Source organism: Serinus canaria, chromosome 9 (assembly GCF_022539315.1).
Source record: "Serinus canaria isolate serCan28SL12 chromosome 9, serCan2020, whole genome shotgun sequence".
Taxonomy (NCBI): Eukaryota; Metazoa; Chordata; class Aves; order Passeriformes; family Fringillidae; genus Serinus; species Serinus canaria.
In genome coordinates, this window is record NC_066323.1 from 10,174,758 (window position 1) to 10,193,303 (window position 18,546).

The following is an 18,546-nucleotide window of genomic DNA, read 5'->3' on the forward strand; positions in this document are numbered from 1 at the left end:
ATAAACTGTCCCTACATTTCCGTCAGATCTAAATTTGGAGGTCTAGTGGATTTCAAATTATTCCATTATTGCATGTAAACAAGTCCATCAGTTTTCCCTACTGTCACACCAAAGAGTTTAATGAGGATTATATACCCTTACTGGTTTCACAGTGAACTCCCATGAATGTAGGAAACCAGTAAAGAGCACCCTGAAAGTTCAGAGCACAGCGATTTGCCAACTTTGCTCATACAGAGTTGCCGTCACTGGTACAGCATGTTCAGGACGTTTTCCAACACTAAGTTTTTGGCAAACACTTACAATCCCTGATGATGATGATGGCCTTTTCTGCTCAAGGGCATTGGACTGGCAGAACTCATCATGAGCTCTGGATATTGAATCAGTTCTTTCTGATTGGTTCAGCCATGGGAGGGAGGAGGAAAAGCTTTAACGGTTTCAGTTTCCATTGGCACAAAATTTTCAGGTCATGAATTGTGTGAATAATTCAGGAGACAGGGATTGGTGCCCTTAGTATGGAAGTCCTTATCATGGAAGCCAATTTAGGAGGACTCTTCCATCTTAGTAGAACTAAGATGAGTGATGATTGATGAGTAGTACTTTGAGCACGCCTTTGTAGATGCCGATCAACATCAGAGCCTCCTCATAGAGAGCTTAAGGTGAAATGTCAGGACAGTCTTTAATCATGATAAATGGATCAGTACCCACAATTCTCCTGTCTCCTCCTGTTAGTCAACAGGCCCTATAGTCAAAACCACACCCACAAAAAGACCAGACTAAATGCCACTAAAGAGCTTGGTTTTATGGTGTGAGGTTTTTTTAACTTATTATTTTTTAAGCCTTGCTAATTTTGAATCAAAAGCTGTAGGATGTGTGAGAGTGACACATGCAATTGTGCAGATGGATTTCCACATATTTTCTTTAAATAAAATAATAATTCTTATAAATATGTATCTCATATTTTGCACTAATTCACTTGTAGTGGAGGCCAAGCAAGGAAACTTTGATATCCTTATGTATCAAGCTCTGAGAATGTGGCAATCAGGTGAGCATAATGATCTGTGGGTACTTGATATGAGTGCTCCATCATGGACTCCAGATGAAGCATGTGCCACTGGGAGGTTATTCTCAAATTAGAGAGTTATCAGTATTACTTTGCATCTACCCTGGCCAGTGAAAGCAGGTCCCATGACCCAAAGGAGAAGCAGAATTATAGTTACTGCTTAATTATATCAGTCTAATAAATACGGTGTCACCAACATCAAATGACATTTTAAAAGGACTTTTGCATTCAATACCAATGCCACATTTTAAGATTATGATCTATGTGGTCATACTGAATAAGAACAAATATTGAATATCTCCTGCAGAATCAGAGTGCTTCTCCTTTCCAGGTTGTAAAGTTCCTGTTACTTGTCCAAGAGAGTAAACAAATATTGGACCTTGTACCTGGTTGGAAAGGTGTCCAATTTTGGGGTGAAGAAGGAAACCTCTGTCTAGTAGGTTGCTTTAATGAAAAAAAAAAAACCACCATTACTTGATTCCAGCTACTGAGAAATTTGGAGTGATGGAATTCATTGCAAGGCACAGTGGATGCTCAGCATACAGGTGAGGTGGCTTCCAGTGCCTGAGGGATGTGATTTATGGCAGGGTTGCTGTCAACACACAGACAGCGCATGTTTCAAAACAGCAAGAAAGCTTTGGGCTGGTGCCGGATTGTGAAAGGCAGAGTTTTCAAAAAACCTGAAATAAATGAGGTGCTGGTTGAAATTTGGTTTGACATCTTCTAATGCAGCCAGGCACCTTTGAAAACCTCAGGCCTTAATGTTGTTGGGCCTATGAGAGCTGCCATTTGTTCAGGACACTACTCTTTGTCAGATCCAGCCTTTCTTCACTTCCTTTTTTTTTCTTTCACTTTTGGCAATGGGGAGATAGGTTCCCTCCCTGTGTTTTGAATTTTGTCAGATGTTTTTCCTCAGGCAAGCATGCAGGAGGCATTCCAGGTTGGGAGGCCAGAGCCAATGGCACAGAAAGTATCTCTGACTCAAAACCTTGCCATTACTGAGGCAATTTCATCTTCACCACTGAACAGAGCCTTTGGTAAAAGTCAATTCATGCCACCACCTTCCCAGTGATGCCACGAGGCAGAGACAAGCTGCAGAATACCAGCTGGAGCACAGTCAGGCAGTGAAAGAGAGAATTGAGTCATTCATGCCCAGCCATGGATGTGATTTTTGGCTGGGCTTGAGTCTTCTTAACACACTGATGGTGCCTATCCTGAGCTTATGAAATGGATTGGCTGGGAAGGGGGACAAAAGCGGTTTGAAGTGCCCTTGTGCAACATGGACGCAGTTGGAGATGAAAGTCCTTGGGACAGGGGACACTGTTAGCTCTGTGTTTGTCCTGCACCTAACATCACAGAGCTGCACCCCATTGCTTGGGCTCCTTGAACCTGCTTTCATGCTGGAAATGGCAAACCCAACCACAGTCCTTTGGAAACATGGTAAAAGACAACTCATTTTTTGACCTAGACATAAAGGCTGCTGTGTGTATCAGTGTGAGTCTTAGCTGGTCCCTTCTGACTGCACTCTCGGCTCAGCTCTGTAAGAAAGCTGAGTGCTCAGGAGAATTCGATCTATGTTTAAGGTGTTCTTGCACTGAGCAGCAGCATGAGCCTGTGTACAGCCAGTCACTGGTCCTCCCCAGCTGGAGGAAGGGCTGGGAGAAGCTGCATGAAGCATTGCACAGTGAGCACCAAGCCTCTGAGGAGAGCAGCTCATCTGGCCTCCAGCTCTGCTCTGTCACAGCCATCGCTTACAGACGGGGTCAGGTGCAGCAGCCTCTGCAATCACCCTCCACTGCTCTAGCAGCAAGGCTGGTCTCCTGAGCCAGGGAGGGAGCAGGCTGGGACAGCCTGCTGGGAGAGACACCTGCCAAAGGACCCAGACGGTCCAGGCAGAGCTGCCCCATGTAGCTGCTGCCTGAGGCTGCTGCCGCTTGCACCCCCTGTAATGACAGGATATTTTTTTCTGGCTTTCCAAAAGAGGATCTTGAAATTTGGTGCAGCATTACAGAATGAGCCAAATGGGCCAGGGGATAGTTCAGGAAATGCCCCCATGCTGGTGGCTCCTGATGAGGGTGGGAGGAAGAGTGATTCCTACCTTTCCTTTACCTGCAGGAGATTTATACAAGCATGGTTGGCTCACCTTGTGTGCCATAATATATTTGGTGGTTTCACTGTCCAGGGTTTATCATGCAATATGGCTTTGCAAGTGCCAGTGCAAAGGGAGTGGCTCGGTGTTGGGATCACCAAAACTGCCAAAATTTGTCTGATCTACAGCTCAGCCAGTAGGTCTTCCCCTTTGCTTTCTTTTCCCCTTCCTAGGAGGGGTAAACCCCCGCAGAATCAGCTTTGGGATAAATTGCCCAGAGAGAGGTTTCCTGACAGCCCCACTAGGACTTGGCTGGTAGCCTCACCTTTGCCAGGGCTTTAGTAGAGAGCTGCTGATGTTGTTCCCTGGATGCATCTCACTAAAAAATAAGATTTCAGCATTAGTGATGTGTTCCAAGGAAAAGAATCATTTTTGGTTTAAAAAGTCTTAATTTTCCTGTGAAAGTAGAATAAAATAAGAGGTTTCTCAGCTTCTGAAAACATGGAAAAGGCCCATTTTCTTACAGCCTTTATAAATTTTGCCTGATTTTTATTTTAAAGAGGTTTTTATATGTCTTACTTTTTGAACTTACTACATGCAATCAGAGAGGAGTAATGGCGCAGGAATGTGGGGGACTTCTGTGAAAGAATGCACTTTTTAAATTTTTTTAAATTTTTTTACCAAATTAAATTATTGCACTCCTTAGTTAAGCATTTGTTGGCCGGCTTTTGTTGTTTTGGGTTTTTTTTTTTTGGTATAAATTGGTTTCTTTAAAGTCTTGCCTCCAAACACGAACAAGTGTTTAATTAAAACGAATAATTATGAAATGTTACTTCTTGAAATCCAACTCTACACCTGCAACATAAAGCTACTTCTTTACCATACCCATGCCAGGTTCAGGCCAGGCTGGGAGCAGCGGGGTGGGGAAGCAGGGAGTGCCGTGGCGCCGTGTTCGCCTTGCTGGAGAGCCCGGGAGAGACGGAGACCGGAGGAGGATTTGCTGCGGCTGCCAGGGACACCCCCGTGCCTGCGCTAACAGCTCCTGCTCTGCTTCCCGAGCCCATGTACCGCCGTAGTCTCTGTCATCTGGCAGCTTTCATCGGCATTAAAGGAAACATTTCTAAAGGAAATAGAGTACATTTTACTCTCTCCCTTGCATTTCCTTGATCGATCAGCAAAGGGAGGAATGTTTCCTCTCTCCCACTCTTTTTCTCACCCTCTTTTTTTTTTTTTTTTTTTGGTTTTTTTTTTTTTTTTTTTTTGTTTCCCAGATGTAAGCGGGGTTCTATTTCAAGCCGTTCGCACATGGTAAAACACGTGCCAAAAAGTTGACACAATGTAACAACAACAACAACAGGAGGGGAAAAGAAAAAAAGGCAAAGCACGCTTCAAAAAAGGTGTCTAGGACCTTAAATATTGTAGAGCATCACTGACCCCCACTGGGCTGGCACACTCACTGCACATCATCCAGCGTGGGGACTGGCGCCTCATCGGTGTGTGGGGCTCAGGGACCCAGCAGCCGGCCGGGGGGGCATCTTCCAGTCCATCCTTACAGCTGGTGGGAGCCTGTCTCTGCTTCCTTTATGGCCGTCATGAACGGTGTAAAAAGGCATTGGCTTGGCTTGCTGCTAGGGGCATTGTGGTTGGATGGCAGAAAGGCTCACTGGTGGTACGGTTAGGTGCCTACTGAGACTCTTTTGACCAAGTGCTTGGGGAAATCTCTGTTGTTGGAGGTTTTTAGGAGCAGGTTAAACAAGTATCTATCAAGAATGCTGTAGAGAGAGTTGGTGCTGCCTTTGAAGCAGTAAGATCATTTCCAGGTTCTCAAGATCCTGTTCAACCTGAATTTTTATATTTTTTTGGGAAAATCAGGAGTGGTCCTCTCCATTTTGTGGCAGTAATACATTGTGGCTGCAGTAATTTCAGGAGGTACCTGTCATTGTAATATGGTTTATATCAGAAACAAACTAAACTGTCTCTTGTGTCCCAAGATGTTGAGGGGAGAGGGATGTAGATGGGTAAAGGATCATCACCGCACAGGTGTTGAAGGAAGAAGAGTCTTTCCTTCTCTGTAAATAAACAGAGGACAGTAGCAGAGGCGCAGAACCCTGTGTGCTCAGTTGCTGTGTGGCTCAGCCAGGCTGCCAGAGAGTGATGCCATGGTCCACAGAAGGAGCAAATTCCTCCTCCTGCAGAAGGGATTTTAGCAATACTGTTGCTGGAGCTCCCCCTGAAATGGAGATTTTATGCCACAGGGCCTTCTTACCATCAAACCTTTTCATAGATGGCCTTGTGGTTAAAGAAACCAGACTGTGATTGAGAAGATATGGTTTCAGTTCCTGGCTCCATCATAAACTTCTTGTGTGAACCTTGGAGGGTTATTTAACCTGTGTGGGACTCAAGTTCCCTGCCTGCATGTTGGGTGTACTAACAGTCCTCTACCTTCCCTGGGGTGTTGAAAAGGTTCACTGTGAGGCCTGGAGATCAGCTGGGATAGTAATCTTGTGATGAGCAGCATGAAGAAATGTTTGAGAAGGTAAAGTGTTGGCAGAATGAGCCTGCGCAGTTGCAATGCATTTGCTCTGTGGTGTGGAATGGGACCTCCGGGGCACACTGAGAATGTGTCAGGTTTTTACAGCCAAGCAAAGTGAGAATATGAAGTTGTATTGTGGTCAGAGGAAAGGGATGCAAACAACACGAGAGTGCAGCTACTGCACAGTGCTGTACAGTACAAATGACAAGTAGGTCACTGCGGGGACCTGTACATCTGGAGTACAAGTGGAACACAGTTAAAGCAGAATAACCAGGACACAGTAATTAAATCATGGCCTTGGATTTAATTTATGAAGTGTTTCAGGCACACATTGCAGCATGAATCTGTGTTTACTGTGAAAGATTGTGTTTTTCTGACGTCTGCTGAAGAAGAGGGAATTAAGATTGATCTGTCTCATGTCCAAAGGCTGTGTAAGACAATTGATGCATACAGCCTGCTACTGTCAAATGGTGACACTTCAAGCTTGGATCCTGGCACAATAAACCATTGCCAAGGGCTTCCCACTCAGTGAAAAGTCTTGACTTTGAAAGCAAGAGAAGTGTAGGTATGGAAGGCAAGGGTAAGATGAGCTAAATAATATAGTTTTCTACAAAATGTACAAAATGCCTCTGGGTTTCCCTCTGTACCATTATTGCAGTGCCCTGAGTACCAAAACGTCAGAAGCACTCTGGGACAAATATGATCAACACATCTGTGTCTAGCATAATCAGTTAGACACATACCTCCTGTGCACTGTAGAAGGACATAAACCCTCCCTTGTGGATCAGAGATTCCTCTTGTATTCCCTTTGGATGAATCAAAGAACCCAGAACCTGTTGGGTACTTTTGAGTTGCGAAAGCTCTGACTGGGACTTAACTTGATTAGGGTGTACTAAGTTAAGGTCTGCTGTAACACTGTTATCCTAATAAGCAATTTCTGCTCCTGCATCCCCTTAAAAAAGAGTAATTCTGCCTGTCTGACATAGGTGTCCTGAGGAATCCCATGTGCTCGGGAAATGCTTGAAAACCCTGGGATAAAAGTCACTAGGAAAGAGGAGGGAGAGAGGGGAAAGTCTTGTTACATTGTTGACTTATGGTCAACGTTGTCCTCGAAATGCTGTTTTGTCATCAATATTTCTTCATTAGGAATAATGATTTTTCCACATTTACTGCCAGCTGATTCAAAGCCATCCAAAAGCAGAATGTGTCGTGAATCTCTAAAATGCATTCGCTGGCGAACTCTAAACAGAAATGATTAGAAAAATAACACAGCGGAAATACTGGCTGTCTTGAGGCTGCTAGGGGAACTTTTAGTGAGATATTTTTTTCAATGTATTTATCTATTTTCAAAGTGTTCTTGGTACTGTTTTGAAAAGGCAGTGTGCTGTGTTTTTTTAGTTCTTTCTTGCGTTGCATATCAGGGCTGCAGTGAGAGCCGGGGAATACACTTAGCTGATCAAGGGAAATGGTGTAATTGATAGGCACTGAGGATATGACCTTGTGGTGTATTCCTACTCTACAGTTAGGTGAGAAACAGTTTTTTCCATCATGCTGAGTTTTTTGAGATATCAACATTTTTCCCCCACGTTTCAGCAAATGCAGAACTTCCCTACTTTGATGCTTTTATCAGAAAATTATCCCCTATCTCTTCTCTACATGGAATGCTTGCTTTGAATTCATGAATTTAAGCCTTTTGTGGAGAGGTTTGCCCATTTTCTCTCTGCTTTCTCTGTTCTTGGCATCTGTAGTTGCTGCCTGAATTGTCTGTGTTAGGCACTGTACATGACAACGGTGCTGCCAATGGCTTAATGTCTAAGTAGGGATGACAGAATAATAATGCTGTAGCCTAGAGTAGGCTACTGAAGTCCCTGGATGTACAAACAGGAGCATCTCAAGCCACCTGTGTGGAGTTTCATTGCCTTTATCCTCAGCTCCAGTGTGATTGCTATCAGAATATTACTGCCATAAGGATTGGTATGACATGTACCTATTCCATCATCCATCTTCAGTGATGGATGTTTGTCCCACTTGCTCATGTCCCTAATCTCACATTTAAAAGTGATGCATGTCCCAGATAAGGTTGGACACCCTGTGCCTAATTCCTCATCTCTGGATTGTGCCCAGTTTCTGGCCAAATCTTAAGAGCTTTGCTGAGGAACACCTCAGGTTACGGCCTTTCCTCTTCATCTTCACAGTTAAAACCTGCATCCAAGCTCCATTGACCTTGAATCTCTGACACATCCTTTTCAATAAATGCAGTTTCTCTCTATTCATGCTCAACTACCTGCCGAAATAACTCTCTGGCTTTTAACTTAGGCCAGATAATTTTTGTCATAGAGTCATATAATATCCTGAGTCGAAAGGGCCTCACAAGGATCATCAAATCCAACTCCTAAACATCTCTCCTCTGGTTTCATTTCTGCCTCGTATCAAACAGAAGCTTCATGTCTTTACCTGCATGACCTGTAATGACCTACTTCCACCCTTCTTCCTCTAGTATTCTCTAGTGACATACCAACTCATCCTTCCCATCTGAAGCCTCTATGTTCAACCTTCAAGCACTTACATTCTCTTTTGTGTTGTCTTGGTCCTTTCTTCAGAAGCATTCCATTAAACTTCCTTTAAACTCCCTCCGGGTCCTCTTTCAAATTCTTCCTTAACCTTTTCCTTTGCTGTGCTTTCTACAGACTCCTTGTCAACAGTAAAACATTTAGAGTGCTGAGACCACGGCTTCCTTGCTGACTGGTTTTGTCTGATCATTTCCTTCTATTTCCTATCACTACCTGGTTGTTACTGCTTGTATTAGGCTGTAAACTCCTGCAGTTGGACCCTTCTTTGAATTCTGTGTTTTCCCAATACACAGCAGAATGAATCTATTCTATAATCTCAGTAGCCTGAGATTATGTGGTGGTATAGGCAAAAATCTGTGGTGGTATAGGCAAAAACCATGTGAGAGTAATGAGATAACAAGCAGTTAGAACATGGCATCATGTGCAATATGAGCTCCTCTTCCCCCTTCCCCCTCTTCCTTCAGATTCACAATATTTCAGATTTTTTACACAGCAGAAGACAGTAAGTGAGGAGGTTTCAGAACAGAGTATAGCAGCTGATGTAACCTTTCAGCTGCTGAAGTGTTTCTGTGTAATGCACTCACTAACTGGCATTTTCAGCAGGGAAGCCTCTGCGGGCACTTCTGTACATGCCCCCAAGGTAAGACCACTGTGGCAGCCGGGCTGGGCTGAAGGAAGGTCACAGCATGGCCAAGGTTATGAACCTCTTTCATGCAAAAATAGAGGACTCCGGTCTCCCAGGCTTGCTGCCAACATATTGCCTTCTAGTTTTACTGAAATGATCTTGAAAAAGGATCTAAAAAGGGCTGAAGGGGCAAAAGAAGAATGTTGCAATGACATAGTTTCTCATCTTCATGCAGTTTAGTGCTAATTTTGTCCTTTGTCTTTAAGCTGCCTTTTAAATGCTGCTTGTGGAAAGCAAATGGGTCACGTTGTTCTGTGTTTCTACTGTAATACGCTGCCTGCTATTTTTCTCTTAGATTATTTGTGTAATCTTTTTTGTGCAATCTGTTTGTTCTTAAGTCTTGCAAACTTTGCCTTTTGCTACTTCTTTCCCAATAAGCAGTGCAACTTGTTCTGTGTTCACTCATGGGTATTCTGCACACAACCGACTGGGTTATTTGAGACAGTGTGAAAATATTAAAATAGGGAACATGTGTGGGCACTTAATTGTGGTGAGCCCAACCACAAATACCTTCGCCGTTGGTAACTGGCACAGAGGAAAAGCAGACCTTTGTTTTGTTTTTATCAGACATAATGATAGATACATTGTTTTTAGTGGGGTTTTTCTGGTTTTCTAAGGAAATAAGGCTTGTGCAATCACATTGCCTGTGTGCATGTGCCTGTCTGCTTGTCAGTTCCTCCTTCACCAGCACTTGAAACTAATAGCCATTTTCAACTACATTTGAGTGAGTTGCCGGAGCTGGGAGAAGAGACGGGTTTTTGCAGAAGCCTTGTGAGTTCCCAGATTGCACCGAGGACTGCCGAAGGTGCAGTCTCCAGTGACTGCATTGCTGCAAACCAGATCGGTTGGGTATTTGCCCATGTGCCTTTAAGTGGATCCAGCCACCCAACTGTTAGCTCCCAAATTTGAATATTTTGGCTTATTTGTTTTTACTTTTTGGGTGAGTGAGTCAGTTGGGAGAGTTGCTAGGCACAGAGCTTGTGTTTTGATTCTCACTGGAGTGGCCATGTCTCATGAAAAACATGGTTTGCTCAAGGCCACAGTGTTATAATTTGCATATAAACTTATAAAAAAGGAAGCTTTCTTTAAGCTTTCCTGTGTGAGAGTTTATAGGAGTATTTCTTTTTGTGTACTTAATAGCAGAAACTGGGCTTCTCATAAATGTAGACAGGTTAAGTCTGTTGCTGCCTCAGTGGGAATCTTCTGTGGAAAAACCCAGAAAGAGGAAGGAAAGCCTCAGGAAACGAACTTAAAGGGGAGAAGTTGGCCAAGACTCATGTTGTGCTACTCTTTGGTTTGTATCTGACCACCAGTAGTGTAGTTGGGGAATGCCTCAGAGCCGTGGGGGAAGGTAGCCTCAGGGCACCTTTAGGAGGCAGAGAAGATGTCTTTATGCCCTTTGCTCAAAGAGGGGACAGAGATACAAAGGCACTGAGTGACTTGTCAGAGATTACAGGAGTATGTATTTGAGTTAGGAAACAGACCCAGGTCTCCTGCCACAAGTGCGGCCAGAAGTATGGTCTCCATGTAGACAGCTTCTTCAGCAAATGAAGAGATGCTTTGGTCAAAGAGGAAGATAAATGCTGAAGCACACCAGAGCTGGCTAAATTATAAATGTGAGAAGAGAAGGAGGGGTTGAAAAGATTCCCACATGTTCTGCTCAGATGTTAACAAAGAAAGCTGAGAAGTGTTTGCATAGACACTACATTATTCTATGTCCAAATGCCTCATAAAAATAATACCGGATGATCACAGAATGGCACACTAGGGAAAATAAATTCTTCAGCGGAATATTCCCTCTGGAAAAACACTGTGTAAAGTAATACACTAATGGCTTTCAATTTCATGTTTTATATATAGAGATATTAACTGCTCCCCAGACGTCTCTTCATATTACAGCCCAGCTACACGAGATGTTTGGAGTAGGCCCTGGAGCAGCTCTGTGCTGTCCACACCAGGGCTCAGCAGGGCTCTCCTGTGCTACACAGGAGGTGTCTTCTGCCTCCTTCTCAGTGCAGTGCTCGCTCCTGTGGTTCTCTGCAGTGGGTTTGGGGTTTTTTCTTCCTCGCCCTCGTGGTTTTTTCCATTCTTCCCCCACACTCTGTAGCCTCACTACCATGCTGGGAAACCTGAATTCCTTTTCTGCTAATAAAAAAGGAGTCCTCTCTAGAAGAGTTACAGTGGAGTGATTAAAGTACAACAGTGACAATCAAAACCCTAATAACATATGCTAAGGAAAGTTAGGTTTAAATACACCATTATTAATTCCATTTGGGGGATTTCCAAACTTGTCTGGATTCATCTGGTGAGTTCTCTGTCCACATTGCTCAGGCTAGGAGCTGTTTGAGTCAGGAACTGTCTGTCCTGTATAAAGCCAACTACAGTTATGCCATTGTAGCAAATCGTAATGATCTGGGTTCTTTTCCAAGCTTTCCTAATATATCTCAAATGTGTATATATATCATCCTGCCACATCCTGAGGGATCCAAAAGTAGCTTACATGCTTTGTTCCCTGAATGTAGCTTGCTGGAGTGTGGGACAGGCAGGAAAGAAGTCATGAGTGTGGGGACATTGTTAGTTCACAGTGAAGGGCAGCAGTCCTGCTCTTGAGATGACAAGACAGGTCTAACTTGCAGAAGATGTGCAGTATTGGCATGAAAAGGCCAATAAACAGACAGTGATATGAGAGAGCATTATATCACTACTGTATTATGTAATTATTATCAGGTGCATATTATTTCTATATGCCTTTATGAATAAATCTGTATTGAACTCAGTCTGCTTTCCTGTTTGTACCTCAGCTCTTGCTTCCCTTCCCTGCTCACTGACCACACCACTCTGCCCATGAAGCCTTCAAGAAGTGCAGAGTCCCAAGGCTGGGGTCACCAGAGTTATTCTTAAACTGGAGGATACCATTTTGAGAGGGGCAATGGCCCAGCTCATAGTTGCTCTGTTACCTTTGTTGGGGTTTTCCTGTGTAGTGTGGCCGGCCTTGTCCTTAATGCCTTCCAGTGTAAGGACATCAGAACTTCAGGGGCTATCTCCATTTTCTAGAACCCAAATGGCAGAGAAAAATAGCAAAGGTGTGCCTTCTACCCACTTCTTCCATCACCTCTGCACCACAGTCTTCCCTAGGGAAATGTTTTTCCCATGAGCTGAGAAAATCTTGTCTTCACTTTGAAACTATCTGCCACATAGCATCTTTAGCAACAATCTGAGCAAGGCAGCAAGCCTTTTGTACGTGCATGTCTACAGACTTTTTGTTATGCATTTGTGTCTGACATTAAGGACCTTTTTCAGAAACAGACAGAGCTCTTAAGGCTTGTCTGTACTTAGAGTCTTTACCAGCAGTTTCTGATACACCTTTCTTGAAGGATGGTAAGAATAAAATATCCACACATCAGTTTCTTTAGGAATAGTTTCTGTGCTTTAAATAGACAGAATATCTTAATCTGTATTAATCTTTGAACAGAAAAAAAAGTAATTGGCTCCATTGAGAGATTTGTTTTAAGCTAGATAAGCAAAAACTTCTCTTTAAATTGTGCTGCCATCAGGCAGCTTTATGAGGCCTCCTATGACAAAATCCTTTCATGTGGAAGCAAGGCTTAAGACACTGGTTTATCCCATCTAACTGAGGAGCTGAGGATGACTATGTAGCTGGGTTAGATGATAGCTGAGTGGTTTGTATCTGAAGCTCAAGATCCTTGCAATGACTGCTGGCTTGCAGCACTACAACTGACATGAGTGCTGTCTTGGGAGCCAGTGTCAATCCTTTCTAGATCTTTGCATATGGACCGGCACCAGAGTGCCTGCCAGTGGCACTGGATCTTTGCCAGCAGTAGCACAAATTGTTTTACTGTGGACTGAGCTGCCACATCCCCCTCACCAGCCATGGCTGAGTGGAGGGACCTCCTGTGCAGCTGGGACACGGGGCTTGCTTTGACTCCTGTCCTTTCCCTCTGGTGACAGGACGCTGTGCCCGCTGTGGGGAGAATGTTGTCGGAGAGGGCACCGGTTGCACAGCCATGGACCAGGTGTTCCACGTGAAGTGTTTCACCTGCATAAAATGCAACAGCAAGCTGAGGGGACAGCCTTTCTACGCCGTGGAGAAGAAAGCCTACTGTGAACCCTGCTACATTGTGAGTACCCATTCTTCTTTGTGCCCTGATTTTAATGCACAGACATGGGAAACGTTTATTTCTTTAATTGCTGTGGAGTTGCCTTACAGTTAAAATCTGACAGCCCTGTGGCAGTACCATGAGCAACAGGTTTTTTTATGGTCTTCAGAAGAATTCTGGTCTTTTCAGCTTACTGGGTGAATTACATTTCCTGGTCTGACTTCCCTCTGAAATGAAGTGGACACAGCAGGAGAAAGAGCTGGGTTTTGTGATTGTTTCATCTCTGTAAGGAGCAGACTATGCAGTCATTTTTTATCAGTAGTGTGGTTCTCAGCTTTCTATGTTGAGAAATCTGATACCAAAATGGTTACAGACTGTGTGCCCAATAAGATTAAGGAGGTGAGATGCAAGAAAGCACTAAAATTTCTGAAATCAAGACTTTTGCCTTGCTTGATGGAAGACTTTCTACTGAACTAAGGGCCTTTGGATTAGATGTCTTTTGAAGCTTACATTACCCTAAAATTTCATTTCATGCCTCCAACAAGGTCTTAAAGCAAACAATTAACAGTTGCTCTGAGGAGCTGCACATTTTAAGAGACTCCCATAACAAGTAGCTGGAACCAGTTGCACAGGTGCAAATTAAAGAAACGTCCCTTAATATGCCTGAGGCTTTACTTTGGTCTGACCTTAGCATCCAGTATATAAGGATTATCCTTGTAACTAAGAGTAAGAAAAGCGCTGGAAGATTCTTAAAACACTTACAGATCTTTCTTTAAACTTCCAGTTTTGAGTTCTTACAAACACTGGATAATTGGATTTACACTTCTGAAAGTAAAAATTGATGTTTTTCATGACATTTCTGTCATTCCAGTGATAATTAAAACAGTAATACCAAAATATTTCTAAAAATGCTACCAATATTTCATTTTTCTCTCTATTTCTACAGAGCCTTCACAGTGAGATTGTTACAGAAGTACTGAATATAAAAACAGAGGATTGTGTCTTACTTACAATGGCAGTGATAGATGGGCCTTGTGAAATTGATTTTAAAAGCTAAATGGTCTTTTGGTGGCTTATGTACCTTTTAAATAATTTCTATTTTTGTTTGCACTAAAACGATTGTGCCATAAAAAATTTAAGTTTCATTTTGTGGCAAGTTTATCCACGTGCAAAGCACTGAAGACTTTAGGAAGGTGCATTCATAATATAATTGGAGCAACTTTATGTAACTAGAATTAAACATTTCATTGACTTCAGGCTGGAATTGACTTCATCTGCTTGCAGATTGATACTTTCTTTTCTTCTTTTTTAAATCAAGCACGCATTCTACACCACTCATCTGCTTTAGTTTGGGAAAACATCTGCATTAGCCACTGTAGTAATAGTTGAAGATTATTTAATCTCATTACTTATACACTTCATTAGCCTGAGTGAATTGTTGGCAAGGGTTCAGTAAACTTCCTACATTAGGAGATAAAAGGATAAAAAAGGAAAAGGAGAAGGATTCTGTTCCTCATTTTCTTTCAAATTTATCTTCTGTCTATTTAAGGGATAAAGGAACGATAATTGCCTGGTTGCATCTGCGTTTGTATGTTCTGTGATAGGGCTTTGCAGCTCTGACTACAGAGGAAAGAGTAAACGTTTAATAGCTTCCTTTTATATAACCAGAAGGGGCCTTTAAATGTTTATCCATGCAGTCCACAAAAATATGGTTATGGAGTTAGCCCAAAACACGTCTGGATCCATCTGCTGCTGCACATGCAGGGGAAAGGATGGCAGTGCTGGTGGGGCTACATATATGTAGCTGGGCAGCTGGAACTGTGAGTGAAAAATTGGGAGCAGGGAGCTGGCAGTCTGATGCAGTAAAGAAAAAAACCCCAAAAACTCAAGCACATATTAAACTCTTAAATGTGCAAGAAACAAGTGTTGGGAGCCCATATCTCAGTGTCTTTCAGAAAGCTCAGGACTCTGCTGTGTTGAAAGTCAGATCTACTAGGGATCTAGGCTTCTGCCATCCTCTGGCTTTAGGCCTGAGAAATTTGTGTCCTAGAGCATATGTCTCATTGATTTTTCAGTGGAATGTAGCCTGCATTGGCTTCAGTAGGATAATGAATGCCTGAGTACACTGAGGCTTTGAGCTAGGCTTGCAAGTTGTTCTTGCAGATGAATGAGACCCTTAAATTGATGAGGCACAGTCTGACTGCTTTTGTCTTTAGATGCCTTTAGATGTGTGCTGCAGTTATCCTGAACTCTGAGAGTTAATGACCTGCTTAAAATCTAGCCTGTCTAGCCACATTCTATTGAATTGTGCCCTCTGATTATTTTTGTTTTGGTTTGGGTTTTTTCCCCCTTTCTTTTTGGTCAGTTTGCTGATTGGTTTTGTGGGGTTTTTTTGGTGTTTGGTTTTTGAAGGTGTGTGGGATATTTTTTGTTTCCCAAAGTCCCTGTATCAGAAAATAGCTTGGGTACTAGGAATCCTAGATCTGTAGAAAGTCAGTGGGACTGAAGTACCTTGACTCAGATTCCTCTGGAGCTGAATTCCCATGGAAGGTGAAGCAGATGTGACTGGCCTAAAACGGCGCAGCTAATTCATGGCAGTGGCCAGCTGAGAAAACAGGGTTCTCAGATGGTGTAAGTGTGAGTAATTCAGTGAAACTTGTTTCTGGTCTACCTAATTCACACTGATTTCTAGCACACATCCCTATTTTCCCAAGTCGAAAACTCTTGCCTTCTTATGCAAGTCACAGAGGCTTAATTTATATAAAGAAAATAAACAAATACTTGCCTAGTAACACTGGCCTAGTTGTGATGCATAAATTCTTGAAACCTTTGATTATATTTTAATAATTCACTGGTGTGACTTGTGGCCTTATGCACAAAAAACTATGCACAAAAATAAAACTAAATGTTTTTAAACAATTAGAATTGGCTAATCTTCTCAGTTTGTTGTGTGACTCTTCTTAGCTGTGGTGTAGTGAAGCCATAATTAAGATTTCTGTGAAGAGCTGTATTTAATTACTGGTTAGTCAGTACCAAGCCTAAATAGCCTGCAGAAGGGGTTTTCTTTGTTGTTTTTGTTTCTGGTTTTATTTATCAGTGATCCAATTAAGATGAAATTCCCCAAAAGTCTGAATTAATATCTAAGGAAATCAATCACCTGTTTGAAAAGAAATACTTTTCTTAATGGGAATTTGAGTACCAGAGTTAATTTCTTTCACACAAAAATCCTCCCACCCAAAAGCCCATCACTATCATTTCCTGTTGCATCTTCTGAGTGCAGCGAGTTCTGTTGCCAATGTGTTTGCTGGTTTTGCTCCGCATCCAAGGATTCTTTCATTATTGATGTTATTTCTAAAAGAGTACCAGTCTTCTCCATTAAGACTCTTCTGCTGAACTAAAAGCAACTGTAAAAACTAAAGTGTTAATAGGAGACAGATGTTTCCCAGTCATGATGACAGTCAAGTTAACATTTGAAATACCATGATAGAGTTTCCAGTGTAACCAGTGCACTGCTGTGCACGTGATGAGCACCATGTCTGCAGTATGTTATCAGTATATTCACCCCCTCCCTTACGGGGCAAATTACTGACAAAAGGACATTTGGTTGGCTCCCTCTAAGTAGTTGAAGAGATTTTAACACTGGACTGAGAGCAGGGAAAAGGCTAAGCGTAATATCAGTGGAACTGTTGTTATAAAAGACTGAAGAGCAAGATGCTGAGCAGTGCCAGCTGTCTGCTGTCCAAATACGGTGTTATCATAAGGACTGAGCACAAGGTTAACCAGACACACCAGTCTGGCAAGAGTGATGCTGCTGTTTTGTGAATGGGGTGTTCTTTGATGTCCAAATAATTTTCTCCAGGATGTGGAAATTTTCTTCCATTCTTGCTCCCCTCTCCTGACAGTCTGGCAGTTGGCAGCTGGAGATGTGCACTCTGAGGCGAGGGCTGGGAGGGGCTGAGCTCCTGCAGTTAATGCAGAATGCAGCAAGATCTTGCTGATGCTCCTGGCCTCTCAGGATTTCTTCTGTTGTGTCCCAGTCAGGAGACTGGGAGAGGACCATGGTGGCACTGGGAAGGGTACAAGAAAGCAGAAATGCCAGAGTCAGATGAAAGACTTCAGAGAAGTGGTGGGCTAGAAATGGTGAAGGATTGATTGAAGGAGGAGAAGAAAGAAACTCGCATTTCTGTCAAGGTACATCAGGGCAGATGGTGGGTATGCTCTACAGAGCCCTGTGGAGACCCAGGGATTGAGGTTTCCTATTTCTGTTGAGAACTGTGAGATATTGAGGACAATATCTTAAACCCATCCCCAAAGATCACTTACAAGGATTTTTTGCAGGTGAAGTTCATCTTTCCATAGTATTGAAGCTGTGGAAGTGCTTGAAGGAAGAAGAATTATGCATGGGAGTCTTGCCATGGTTATTTCTGGTTCCCGGCTTTGAACTTGGGATCATAGTGCTCCACCTTTTTTTCTTCTTTCCCCCTGCCCCCCAGTTACTTGTTTTGTGAGCAGAAAAAGGTATATCTTAGAGGGTTTTTTTTCTTAAAATCTTCTAACTTTCTGGTCTATCAGTGGCTGTAGCTCAGTAGGAGAAGATAGTTCAGAACAGACCACAAGAGAAATGCTTTTAAGAAATGGTACAATGAGAGTCACTGGTGCCATGGAGCATCCTGGGAAAGCTTAAATTTGCTAATCATTCTAAAATGTCAGTGTTAACTCAATTTGTGCTCATTGAAATCTCTGGTGAGACTGTATTGGCTTCAGTGTGACTGGTATTGTAAACCTCGCCCTGTGTGCACGTGAGTGTGGTTGGTTGAAAGCTGTGCAAGAGCAGCTTCCGCAGCACATAGGGTTTTAAAGTGTAAGGTTGTTCCCTGCAGTAAAACTACATCTATTTTTAAAAATAATTCTGCAATTTGTAAGCAGGGATTACAGCACTAATTTAGCAACTATGTAACAATTTAAATTGGACCAGAAAAGAGAAACTATAATTTAAAGATTTTTTTTTTTATGATACAAGTTTTCTTCTTTTTAAAGTAAAAAGCCCTTTATTCTTGTTTTTGTCAAGCAACGTATTGAATTTGAGAGTAATTTATGGAAAGTGCTGCCAGCATGGTATTGCAAGTGCTCCACAATTTGAATTTAAACTGCTCAATGGGATCATTAAGACTATTATGCCTGCTTTCCAAAGAGTTTGAATTCAAAATGACAACTGGAACAAAAATATAAAATAAACTAAAGAGAAGTCACGCACTCTTTGCGTGGTGGAATTTTTCTGCCCTCGAAATATTTCATTGAGATCAATGCTGCTCTTCAATCCTCTCCTAGAAAAAGGCTGGTGTTGCTAGTTTTAGTTCAGGGCTCCTGTGTGAGTCATCGGCAGCAGGGAGCTGAACCTGTGACCCGTGGATCGAAAAGCATTAACGCTCAGCTCCTGTGGCACAGAGATGGAGCTGGGCTGTGCCAGGCAGCAGCAGGCTCAGCCCTGGGT

General features: G+C 42.7%; 1 protein-coding gene across 6 annotated transcripts in view; it reads left to right on the top strand.

The window, feature by feature from the left end:
• The window catches only part of LPP (LIM domain containing preferred translocation partner in lipoma), a 333,154-nt gene that overhangs the window by 262,381 nt on the left and 52,227 nt on the right, over positions 1–18,546 (top strand). For all 6 annotated transcript variants that reach the window (XM_050978157.1, XM_030227018.2, XM_050978158.1 and 3 more), the window contains one exon: positions 12,907–13,076. In XM_050978157.1, coding sequence (XP_050834114.1) covers positions 12,907–13,076 — 170 coding nt within the window. The remainder of the gene's footprint in view (positions 1–12,906; positions 13,077–18,546) is intronic.